The 12,381-nt window shown below is 52.0% G+C and overlaps 2 protein-coding genes across 3 annotated transcripts in view; one reads left to right on the top strand and one right to left on the bottom strand.

Annotated features, from left to right (window-relative positions):
• cenpo (centromere protein O) overlaps positions 1 to 6,435 on the bottom strand; it is a 20,994-nt gene extending 14,559 nt beyond the window's left edge. The window contains exons 1-3 of one of the 2 annotated variants that reach the window (XM_067988465.1): positions 6,151 to 6,435; positions 5,403 to 5,467; positions 465 to 634 (exon numbers count right to left, since the gene is read on the bottom strand). In XM_067988465.1, coding sequence (XP_067844566.1) covers positions 465 to 634; positions 5,403 to 5,424 — 192 coding nt within the window. In that variant the 5' untranslated portion in view covers positions 5,425 to 5,467; positions 6,151 to 6,435. Of the gene's footprint in view, positions 1 to 464; positions 635 to 5,402; positions 5,637 to 6,150 lie in introns of those variants that run through there. The other variant, XM_067988466.1, reaches the window with a different exon arrangement.
• ptrhd1 (peptidyl-tRNA hydrolase domain containing 1) lies at positions 6,205 to 11,718 on the top strand. Its single transcript, XM_067988467.1, has 2 exons — positions 6,205 to 7,016; positions 11,349 to 11,718. The coding sequence occupies exons 1-2, from the start codon at positions 6,810 to 6,812 to the stop codon at positions 11,517 to 11,519; spliced, it is 378 nt and encodes a 125-aa protein (XP_067844568.1). The 5' UTR covers positions 6,205 to 6,809; the 3' UTR covers positions 11,520 to 11,718.
• The last annotated feature ends 663 nt before the right edge of the window (positions 11,719 to 12,381 follow it).

Genomic DNA, 12,381 nt, shown 5'->3' with positions numbered 1-12,381 from the left:
CTAACTGCCTCTTGAATAGCCCCCATTCCAGGTACTGATCACTCCATATGAAGCAGCGATTCCTAATATCAGCCCTGAACCTGCCTTTTCCCAGTCTGCAGCTGGCTGCATTCACGGATTCAAGTGTAATATGTGACTGGATAAACCTTTTCTATTCCGTTTTAAGCTCCCCTCTCAGTCACCTCCTTTCAGAGCTGAACAGTGAGGTTTTGTATCTTTCCCCATAACTCAGACCCTCTGACCCTGGGACCAGATTCGGGGCCATTCTCTCCACTGATACTGAGGACTGGAGTTTTCCAAATGAAATGTGAGAAAGACTTTCATGGAGGATAAAGTGAGGGAAAGGAGTGGTGGGCTGTAAACAGCTGACAATTAGAGCCCTGCGGGGAGATCTGGATTGAATGCCAAGTCTTCACTATCCCCCTGTACTGGAGCATAAACCACACCCTCACACAGTCCCTTACTCCAGCAGGCTGTGCCTTCACTCTTGCTCTCAGCTCGTCCCTTTGTGCTCTCAGCCTCTGGACAGTTGCTCTTCCCTGCTCCAGCACCTGTTGCTTTTGCTGTGCTTCCACTTGCTCTGATGCCAGTTCCTTGGCACATGCCTCCAGTTTCTTCAAGTGTTCCAGTACACCTGCAACCAAAGGGCAACGACAGGTGAGCTGGCTCAGAAAGAAATACCTGCTTTTATAGTCTCAGACAGCTCAAAGTGCCCAACACAGAAGCCATTACATAGGAATATAGCAATTACCAGACAAATAAAGAACGGGTCCATCTAGTTCACCTTCTACAATCCTGGTTGTCGATGACACAATAATGGAGTTGCTGACTAATCATAGCAATCAATCTCTATCAATTAGTCTCCAACATGAGGCAAGGAGAATCCCCCAGTGTTGGAGAGCTGTAGGAACCATGGGCAGGATTTTAATTGTGAAAAACAGGTGGGTTGGGGGCGGCAGTGAAAATTGCAACAATTTTAGACCCGTCCCCAACCCACCCATTTCCAGCTTTCATCGGGGCGGGACAAGTGGCGGGTGACCAACCCGCTCCCAGAAGGCAGGTCAGACACTAAAACCTTTCAAGGAGGCTGCGGGCCTCCATTTTTTCAGGTTTTGCGATTTTAATTCCAGGGGGCCGGGATTCCTGGGCCTTCTCCTTCATGCCACGCAAGAGGAGGCTAGAAGGCCCCAAACTGCAGGTAAGTGCCTTTCTGGCATGGCTTGTGGGCCCGGAGGAGCAGGAGAGCTTCCCCCAGGCCCAACAAGCCTACCTGCAGCGACCCTCTCCCCCACCACGTTTGCCACCCCCACCCCCCGATCCCCCCCCAATGATCGCGGACCACCACGATGACCCCCGATCCCCCCTCCCCAACGATCACAGACCCCCATGCCCATCAGTGCCCACCCGGGACCCCCCCCCCCCCCATCTATACAATCTAAGACTTACCTGAAAACTTATCTTTTCATATCCTCTTCCTTGCTCTGCTCCCGTCCGACTGAGACCAGCCTGTCAATCAGGCCGGCCTGTCGGACAGGAAACCGACAAAAAAAAGATGATGTCCTTACGTCAAAATCGCGATTCAACCCCCCCCTGCCCCCTGCCCCTTGCCCCCTTCCCGGCTCCAGGTCAAAATTCTGGCCCATCGGTCCAAAGTCACCTGTTCGTCCCGAGCCTGTTACACTTATCAGATGTCATGTCTCAAATTACTCATATACTGGATCCCAAAATGTGATTTTTTGAAAGAAATCTATCCAATTTGTATATGAGTCAGTGCTATTGGCTATCACCATCTCCTCGGGAGCCTGTTCCAGAGATTGGCCACTCGTTCACTGAAATATTGTTTCCACAAATTTTTTTTTTATTCGTTCATGGTATGTGGGCGTCGCTGGCAAGAACAGCATTTATTGCCCATCCCCAATTGCCCTTGAGAAGGTGGTGGTGAGCCGCCTTCTTGAACCGCTGCAGTCCGTGTGGTGAAGGTTCTCCCACAGTGCTTTTAGGAAGGGAGTTCCAGGATTTTGACCCAGCGACGATGAAGGAACGGCGATATATTTCCAAGTCGGGATGGTGTGTGACTTGGAGGGGAACGTGCAGGTGGTGTTGTTCCCATGTACCTGCTGCTCTTGTCCTTCTAGGTGGTAGAGGCCGCGGGTTTGGGAGGTGCTGTCGAAGAAGCCTTGGCGAGTTGCTGCAGTGCATCCTGTGGATGGTACACACTGCAGCCACAGTGCGCCGGTGGTGAAGGGAGTGAATATTTAGGGTGGTGGATGGGGTGCCAATAAAGCAGACTGCTTTGTCCTGGATGGTGTCGAGCTTCTTGAGTGTTGTTGGAGCTGCACTCATCCAGGCAAGTGGAGAGTATTCCATCACACTCCTGACTTGTGCCTTGTAGATGGTGGAAAGGCTTTGGGGAGTCAGGAGGTGAGTCACTCACCGCAGAATACCCAGCCTCTAGTTCTCCTTGGTGCCACACTCGGTCAAATGCTGCCTTGATGTCAAGGGCAGTCACTCTCGCCTCTCCTTTGGAATTCAGCTCCATTGTCCATGTTTGGACCAAGGCTGTAATGAGGTCTGGAGCCAAGTGGTCCTGGCGGTGAGCATCGATGCAACTGAGCATCGGTGAGCAGGTTATTGATGAGTAAGTGCCACTTGATAGCACTGTCGACGACACCTTCCATCACTTTGCTGATGATTGAGAGTAGACTGATGGGGCGGTAATTGGCTGGATTGGATTTGTCCTGCTTTTTATGAAAAGGACATACCTGGGCAATTTTCCACATTGTTGTGTAGATGCCAGTTTTGTAGCTGTACTGGAACAGTTTGGCTAGAGGCGCGGCTAGTTCTGGAGCACAAGTCTTCAGCACTACAGCCGGGATGTTGTCGAGGCCCATAGCCTTTGCTGTATCCAGTGCACTCAGCCATTTCTTGATTTCACGTGGAGTGAACCGAATTGGCTGAAGACTGGCTTCTGTGATGGTGGGGATACCGGGAGGAGGCTGAGATGGATCATCCATTCGGCACTTTGCTGGTTGCAAACGCTTCAGCCTTGTCTTTTGCTGGACTCCGCCATTGTTGAGAATGGGGATGTTCACGGAGTCTTCTCCTCCCGTTAGTTGTTTAATTGTCCACCACCATTCATGACTGGACGTGGCAGGACTGCAGGGCTTTGATCTGATCCATTGGTTGTGGAATCGCTTCGCTCTGTCTATAGCATGTTGCTTCCGCTGTTTAGTATGCATGTAGTCCTGTGTTGTCGCTTCACCAGTTTGGCACCTCATTTTTAGGTACGCCTGGTGCTGCTCCTGGCATGCTCTTCTACACTCATTAAACCAGGGTTGATCCCTGTCCATGACAGTATTGGTAGAAGTGACCACCGCACAGTCCTTGTTGATCCCCTAGTTTGTTGGTAATGGTAGAGTGAGGAATATGCCGGGCCATGAGGTTACAGATTGTTCTGGAATACAATTCTGCTGCTGCTGATGGCCCACAGCGCCTCATGGATGCCCAGTTTTGAGCTGCTCGATCTGTTCTGAATCTATCCCATTTAGCACGGTGATAGTGCCACACAACACGTTGGATGGGATCCTCAGTGCGATGACAGGACTTCGTCTGCACAAGGACTGTGCGGTGGTCACTTCTACCAATACTGTCATGGACAGGGACAAATCAGGAGTGTGATGGAATACTCTCCACTTGCCTGGATGAGTGCAGCTCCAACAATGCTCAAGAAGCTCGACACCATCCAGGACAAAGCAGCCCGCTTGATTGACACCCCATCCACCACCCTAAACATTCATTCCCTTCACCACCAGCGCACCGTGGCTGCAGTGTGTACCATCTACATAATCCACTGCAGCAACTCGCCAAGGCTTCTTCGACAGCACCTCCCAAACCCGTGACCTCTACCACCTAGAAGGACAAGGGCAGCAGGCACATGGGAACAACACCACCTGCACGTTCCCCTCCAAGTCACACACCATCCCGACTTGGAAATATATCGCCGTTCCTTCATCGTCGCTGGGTCAAAATCCTGGAACTCCCTCCCTAACAGCACTGTGGGAGAACCCTCACCTCACGGACTGCAGCGGTTCAAGAAGGCGGCTCACCACCACCTTCTCAAGGGCAATTAGGGATGGGCAATAAATGCCGGCCTCGCCAGTGACGACCACATACCGTGAACGAATTGGTTTGCTGTTGTCGTGTCCAGTGCCTAATGGTTTGATGCCGGGTGGTCCGTCCAGTTTTATTCTTATTGTGACTTTCTGTAGCAAGATTGTACAACTGAGTGGCTTGCTAGGCCATTTCAGAGGGCGATTAAGAACCAACCACATTGCTGTGGGTCTGGAGTCACATATAGACCAGACCGGTTTCCTTCCCTAAAGGACATTAGTGAACCAGATGGGTTTTTATGACAATATGGTCGTTTCATGGCCACCATTACTGATACTAGCTTTTTTTTATTCCAGATTTAATTTAATTAAATTTAAATTCCCCAGCTGCCGTGGTGGGATTTAAACTTATAACTCTGGATTTAGTCCAGGTCTCTGGATTACTAGTCCAGTAACATAACCACTATGTCACCGTACCCATGTAGCATAGTGGTTATGTTTAGTTTTGAATTTACCCCCTTCAAGCGCAGGCTGTATCCTCTGGTTCTATTGTTCTGGACAAAGTGAAACAGCTTATCATGGTCGACATTATCCAGTCCTTTTAGTCCTAAAAAAAAGCAACCGTATCATCTCTCAACCTTCTCTTTCCCAGTGAGAATGTGCTCAATTTACATAATCGCTCCTCGTGATCCAATCCCTCCATCCTCTCAATCATTCTGGTTGCTCTCTTCTGTATCCTTCCAATAGCTGCAATGACCTGTGTGTACAGTGGTGACCAAACCTGTACACAGTATTCTCAGGTCGCACTGATGATTTATATAATGCCAGATCTCCTCACTATTTCACCTCAATTTTGACCTTTTGAAACATCCCAACATCTGATTTCCTTTACTCTCTGTCACCGAGCAATTGCTGCGATGCTGCCTGACCTGCTGTGTGATCCCGATGCAGTCTCCATCTGTCTCCACTCCCTGCAGGATAGGGTCAGGGATTGGGACAGGGTCGGGAATCGGGACGGGGACAGGGCCGGGTTAGGGACAGGGGTCGGGAACAAGGGCCGGGGATGGGGGTCAGGGGGCAGAGATAGGGTCGGGGGCCAGGTCGGGGGGCAGGGGCAGGGTCGGGAGACAGGGGCAGGGTCGGGGGTCAGGGTCAGGGTCGGGAGACAGGGGCAGGGTCGGGGGTCAGGGTCAGGGTCGGGAGACAGGGGCAGGGTCGGGGGGCAGGGGCAGGGTCGGGGGGCACGGTGAGGAGCAGGGCTGAGGGCTGGAGACTGAGCCGCGCTGGGCTTACCTGAGTTGAGCTGAGTCGCCATGTTCCAGGTTGTGGAGATTCGGGGTCAGGGTCCAAACTCCAATCTGTGGGGTAAAAACAAGTGTGGGGCAAAGGGCAAAGTTCAGCACCACAGATCAGGGACGGGGGAAATCAGGTGGCGGTAAATCGCTGACCCCGATTCGGCCTTGACCGCCTGAACGGGAGCGCGCTCGGGGGCGGGGGAGCGGGGGCGGGTGAGCGGGGACGCGCTCGGGAGCGGGTGAGCGGGGGCGCGCTCGGGGAGCGGGCGCGCGCTCGGGAGCGGGTGAGCGGGGGCGCGCTCGGGGAGCGGGTGAGCGGGCGCGCGCTCGGGGGCGGGTGAGCGGGGACGCGCTCGGGGAACGGGGACGCGCTCGGGAGCGGGGGCGGATGAGCGGGGACGCGCTCGGGGAACGGGGGCGCGCTCGGGGAGCGGGGACGCGCTCGGGGGCGGGTGAGCGGGCGCGCGCTCGGGAGCGGGTGAGCGGGGGCGCGCTCGGGGAGCGGGGACGCGCTCGGGGAACGGGGACGCGCTCGGGAGCGGGTGAGCGGGGGGCGCGCTCGGGGAGCGGGGGCGGATGAGCGGGGACGCGCTCGGGGAACGGGGACGCGCTCGGGGGCGGGTGAGCGGGGGCGGGTGAGCGGGGGCGCGCTCGGGGAGCGGGTGAGCGGGTGAGCGGGGGCGCGCTCGGGGAGCGGGTGAGCGGGGGCGCGCTCGGGGGCGGGTGAGCGGGGGCGCGCTCGGTACCTCAGTTCCCGCTCGCGCTGTTTTAAAATAAACCGCCAACAGCTCCGGATTCCACCGGCTGTGAACTTCCGGGTGAGGCTGCGCCGACTTCCGGCCCCGGTTTGCCGCTTTCGCTCCGAGACCCCGCGCCCCAAAAAAACCAAAACCCGCCCCCGGGCCCCGCAACCCCTCACCCCCGGGCCCCGCAACCCCTCGCCCCCGGGCCCGCCCCCCGAAACCCCTCACCCCCGGGCCCGCCCCCCGCAACCCCTCACCCCCGGGCTCGCCCCCCGAAACCCCTCGCCCCCCGCAACCCCTCGCCCCCGGGCCCGCCCCCCGAAACCCCTCGCCCCCGGGCCCGCCCCCCGAAACCCCTCGCCCCCGGGCCCGCCCCCCGAAACCCCTCGCCCCCGGGCCCGCCCCCCGAAACCCCTCGCCCCCGGGCTCGCCCCCCGAAACCCCTCGCCCCCGGGCTCGCCCCCCGAAACCCCTCACCCCCGGGCCCGCCCCCCGAAACCCCTCACCCCCGGGCTCGCCCCCCGAAACCCCTCACCCCCGGGCTCGCCCCCCGAAACCCCTCACCCCCGGGCCCGCCCCCCGAAACCCCTCGCCCCCGGGCTCGCCCCCCGAAACCCCTCGCCCCCGGGCCCGCCCCCCGAAACCCCTCGCCCCCGGGCCTGATGTCGGTCCCCGGGCCCGGGCCCCCCGCTCTGGTCCAGTATGTTGTTGTGAGGGGGGACCTGCAGCGCGGGCTGGGTTGGCCACTCGGGGCCCTGGTGGCTCAGGCCTGTCACGCCTCCACCGCCGCCCTGCACCTGTTTCACCGGGATCCGAACACGGAGCGGTATCTGCAAGAACTCGACACGATGCACAAGGTGGTGCTGGAGGTGAGAACAGGGCCCGGGGCCCCGGGGGAGGCGGGGGCCGGGTGTTGATAACTGGGCTTCCCGCCCGCCCGCCACCGTCTCCCGGTCCGGGAGCGTCTCGATTTTAAACTTCTCACCCTTGTTTATAAATCCCTCCATGGCCTCGCTCATTCTTTCCCTCTTAATGGTTTGGGTGAAGGGACCGAGTGTAAAGTATCCAAGTTTGCTGACCATATAAAGCTCGGTGGGAGAGTAAACTGAGGAGGACACAGAGTCTGCGAAGGGACATAGACCGGGTGAGTGAGTGGGCAAGAAGGTGACGGGTGGAGTATAATGTGGGGAAATGTGAGGTTATTCACTTTGGTGGGAAGAATAGAAAAACAGAATATTTTTTAAATAGTGAAAAACTATTGAATGTTGGTGTTGAGAGAGATTTGGATGTCCTCGTACACAAAAAAGTTAACATGCAGGTACAACAAGCAATTAGGAAAGCAAATGGGATGTTGGCCTTTATTACAAGGGGGTTGGAGTACAATAAGGAAGTCTTACTACAATTGTACAGGGCTTTGGTGAGACCTCACCTGGAGCACTGTGTACAGTTCTGGTCTCCTTATCTAAGGAAGGATATACTTGCCTTAGAGGCGGTGCAATGAAGGTTCACTAGATTAATTCCTGGGATGAGAGGGTTGTCCTGTGAAGAGAGGTTGAATAGAATGGGCCTATTATGGAGTTTAGAAGAATGAGAGGTGATCTCATTGAAACATATTAGATTCTGAGGGGGCTTGACAGGGTAGATGCTGAGAGGCTGTTTCCCCTGGCTGGAGAGTCTAGAACTAGGGGGCATAGTCTCAGGATAAGGGGTCGGCCATTCAAGACTGAGATGAGGAGGAATTTCTTCACTCAGAGTTGTGAATCTTTGGAATTCTCTACCCCAGAGGGCTGTGGATGTTGAGTCACTGAATCTATTCAAGATGTGGAAATGCCGGTGAAGGACTGGGGTTGACAAATGTAAACAATCTTACAACACCAAGTTATAGTCCAACAATTTTATTTGAAAATCACAAGCTTTCGGAGGCTTCCTCCTTCGTCAGGTGAATGGACGTTCACCTGATGAAGGAGGAAGCCTCCGAAAGCTTGTGATTTTCAAATAAAATTGTTGGACTATAACTTGGTGTTGTAAAATTGAATATATTCAAGGCCGAGATCAATAGATTTTTGGACTCTAGGGGAATCAAGGGATATGGGGATCAGGAGCGAAAGTGGAGTTGAGGTCGAAGATCAGCCATGATCTTATTGAATGGCGGAGCAGGCTCAAGGGGCCATATGGCCTACTCCTGCTCCTATTTCTTATGTTCTTATGTTCCTATCTCCTCTAGCCCTACAACCTTCCGAGAACTCTGTGCTCCAATCTAGTCTCTTGCACATCCCCGATTTTATTCACTCCACCAATGGCGGCCGTGCCTTCAGCTGCCTAGGCCCTAAGCTCTGGAATTCCCTCTCTGCCTCTCTCCTCCTTTAAGCCTACCTCTTTGACCAATCCTTTGATCACCTGTCCTAATATTTCCTTGTGTGGCTCAGTGTCAGTTTTTTGCTCCTGTGAAGCATCGTGGAATGTTTCACTACATTAAAGGTGCTATATAATCCACCCTGGCTACAGGTACGGTACAGGAGGACTGCTAACTTCATACGTTGTTTAAAAAGGGAGCGAGGGATAGACCGAGTAATTACAGGCCAGTCAGCTTAACCTCAGTGGTGGGCAAATTATTGGAATCGATTCTGAGGGACAGCATAAATCGCCATTTAGAAAGGCACGCATTAATCAAGGATAACCAGCACGGATTTGTTAAGGAAAGATCGTGTCTGACTAACTTGATTGAATTTTTTGAGGAGGCAACAAGGAGGGTCGCTTAGGGTAACGCGTTTGAAGTGGATTTTAGCAAGGCTTTTGACAAGGTCCCACATGGCAGACTGGTCAAAAAAAGTAAAAGCCCATGGGATCCAAGGGAAAGTGGCAAGTTGGATCCAAAATTGGCTCATTGGCAGGAAGTAAAGGGTAATGGCTGACGGGTGTTTTTGTGACTGGAAGGCTGTTTCCAGTGGGGTGCCGCTAGGCTCAATACTGGGTCCCTTGCTTTTTGTGGTATATAATTATGATCTGGACTTGAATGTCGGGGGCTTGGTCAAGAAGTTTGCAGATGATACAAAATTTGGCCGTGTGGTTGATGATGAGGGGGAAAGCTGTAGACTGCAGGAAGAAATCAATGGACTGGTCAGATGGGCAGAAAAGTGGCAAATGGAGTTCAATCTGGAGAATGCATTTGGGGAGGGCAAACAAGGCAAGGAAATAGACAGTAAATAGGAGGGTACTGAGAGGTGTAACGGAACAGAGGGACCTTGCCTGTCATGAAGTTAGATAAGATGTTTAAAAAGGCATACGGGATACTTTCCTTAGCTGAGGCAGAGAATATAAGAGCAGGGAGGTTATGCTGGAACTGTATAAAACACAAGTTGGACCACAGCTTGAGTACTGTGTACAGTTCTGGTCACCACTTTACAGAAAAGATGTGATTGCACTAGAGAGGGTACAGAGGAGATTTACAAGGATGTTGCCAGGGCTGGAGAATTTTAGAATTAAGAAAAGATTGGATAGGCTGGGGTTGTTTTCTTTGGAACAAAGGTGGCTGAGGGATGATTTAATTGAGATGTATAAAATTATGAGGGGACTAGATAGAGTGGATAGGAAGGACCTATTTCCCTTGGCAGAGGGGTGAGTGACCAGGGGAGCATAGATTTAAAGTAATTGGTAGAAGGATTCTAGGGGAGCGGAGGGGAATTTTTTTCACCCAGAGGGTGGTGGGGGTCTGGAACTCACTGCCTGAACGGGTGGGAGAGGCAGAAACCCTCAACTCATTTAAAAAGTACCTGGATGTGCACCTGAAGTGGTGTAACCTACAGGACTACGGACCAAGAGCTGGAAAGTGGGATTAAGCTGGATGGCTCTTTTTCGGCCGGCACAATTAGACACGATGGGCCGAATGGCCTCCTGTGCAACTTTCTGTGATTCTATATAAATGGGAGTTGTTATTAAGGGGACTCTAATGGAGGATTTCAACATTCTGAAGGTTTTGAGAATAAATAATGAGGGAATGTTTCCACAGAGGATTATTAAAACAGGGACTGTTATATTTATCGCAAGGAGCAGAGACAAACAAAATTTAAAGGAAATTGAATAAAGATTTCGAAAAGAAGAATATAAAAGTGTACGGGGTAAAGGACAGGGAAATGGGATTTGAGCAGAGAGCTCCAACTGAAGTGCTAACACCAGCACAGATGTGATGGGCTGAATGGCCTCCTCCTGTATAGTAATCTCTCATTGTAAGTTAGAGGATGTGTTGTTTTAGAAGCACTGGAACATTCTACCATGTATTAATCTGCTACTAAAGTGTAGGCACGAGTCCTTTTTTAAGGCTTAAAAAGTCTCTTTACTGATGAGTAGATATTAGGTTTACATAGAGTTAGGTGATAGGGTGAGACGAAGTAGGGAGGGAAGAGGCTTGTGTGGAGCATAACCACAGGCATGGACCTGTTGGGCCGAATGGCCCGTTTCTGTGCTGTAGTCCTAGTTTTTACCTGTACATTTCTCACTGAATGTTTTCTCACTTTCTGTAAAATCGGCGAAATAGGATGAACAGCTATTGTGCAGTGTTACTTTTTCCAATTTGCAGGGCTATGGGGAAAGGGCAGGGGAGTGGGACTAATTGGATAGCTCTTTCAGAGAGCAGGCACAGGCATGATGGGTCGAATGGCCTCCTCCTGTGCTGTATCATTCTATGATTCTACATGCCACGTAATTCTATATAAAAGAGGTCAATTAAGAGGCTGCAGACATCCTGCCTCTGATATGTTCTGTTCCTGGAGAGTTACTCTCTTTATTTATGCTTTTCTTTCAGTAGTCACACTCAGAGAAATGCAGTCCGGATGTGCGGCGATTGTAATGTACGAGTGATCCCCGAAACTTGCTCCATAGTGCCTCCTGCTGGCCAGAGCCTGCAACTACAATGTGGCACAACTGTTTACATACGGGTTTTCCATTCTAAATGTTTACATAGGCAGATTCAATGTTAAAATTTGACAAAAAGGCATGATCTCAATTCATGACAAGAAGTTGTTGGACAGGATGTACACAAACACTTTCTACACTGGGGGTCAAGAGCAAGTGTGTTCTTCAGGTGAAACGAGGTTGGGGGGGGTGGTGTTGGGATGAGGACGTTTAAAGTGATTGATACCCAGTCCTGACAGGATTGTCCATTCCATGTCTGAAGGTTGTGTGACTAATGTCATGTTTCGATGCAGGCAGCAGATGAACTGATCCTGACCAAACTTTCTGAAACATTGAAAGAGGCCAACATTGATCACAAGCTCTGGATCGAACAGCCAGAGAATGTTGCCACATGCCTGGCCCTCAAACCCTACCCCAAGGACCAGGTGCAGAGGCTGCTGAAGAAACTGAGGCTGCTGAAGTGACCGAGGGTCGCCAGACCGCCATCTAACCCCAGGGAACGAAGGACCTCCTACTTTCTCATCACCATGGTACTGCCCTCTCTAACCCCGCCTCACCTGAGACTCCCATTATATGTAATCAGAGGGGCCCTGACCGTGCATCTGGAGCACAGGCTCCCCTGAAACAAGCTGACTAATGTCTTATTAAAGGTGGATCATGTGAGTTACAGTGCTGAGTGTCTGCTACATTTCACATTAATCACTCATACCCTTATGCAAAGCTAGGTGGGAAAGTAAGCTGTGTGGAGGAAACAGAGTCGTCTAAGGGATATAGACAGGTTAACTGAGTGGGCAAGAAGTTGGCAGATGGAGTATAATGTGCAGAAATGTGAGGTTGTTCACTTTGGTAGGAAGAATAGAAAAACAGAGTATTTTTTTAAATGGTGAGAAATTATTAAATGATGGTGCTCAGAGAGATTTGGGTACAGCAGGCACAGCAAGCAATTAGGAAGGTAAATGGTATGTTGGCCTTTATTGAAAAGGGGTTGGAGTACACGAGTAAAGAGGTCTTGCTGCAATTGTACATGGGTTTGGTGAGAGCACACCTGGAGTACTGCGTACAGTTTTGGTCTCCTTTCCTAAGGAAGGATTATATTTGCCTTGGAGGTGGTGCAACAAAGGTTCACCAGATTGATTCCTGGGATGAGAGGGTTGTCCTATGAGGAGAGATTGAGTAGAATGGGCCTATACTTTCTGGAGTTTAGTAGAATGAGAGGTGATCTCATTGAAACATATAAGATTCTGAGGGAGCTTGACAGGGTAGATGCTGAGAGATTGTTTCCCCTGGCTGGAGAGTCTAGAACTAGAGGGCATAGTCTCAGGATAC

Source organism: Heptranchias perlo, chromosome 8 (genome assembly GCF_035084215.1).
Source record: "Heptranchias perlo isolate sHepPer1 chromosome 8, sHepPer1.hap1, whole genome shotgun sequence".
Classification (NCBI taxonomy): domain Eukaryota; kingdom Metazoa; phylum Chordata; class Chondrichthyes; order Hexanchiformes; family Hexanchidae; genus Heptranchias; species Heptranchias perlo.
Note: the sequence above shows the minus strand (reverse complement) of the source record. Positions and strands in the feature narration are given on the sequence as shown.

Excerpts from the sequence above, each read along its gene's own strand:
- ptrhd1 (XM_067988467.1), top strand. The coding sequence starts at position 6,810 with ATGTCGGTCCCCGGGCCCGGGCCCCCCGCTCTGGTCCAGTATGTTGTT. Across the intron at positions 7,017-11,348 it reads TGCACAAGGTGGTGCTGGAG|GCAGCAGATGAACTGATCCT; the intron begins GTGAGAACAGGG and ends GTTTCGATGCAG.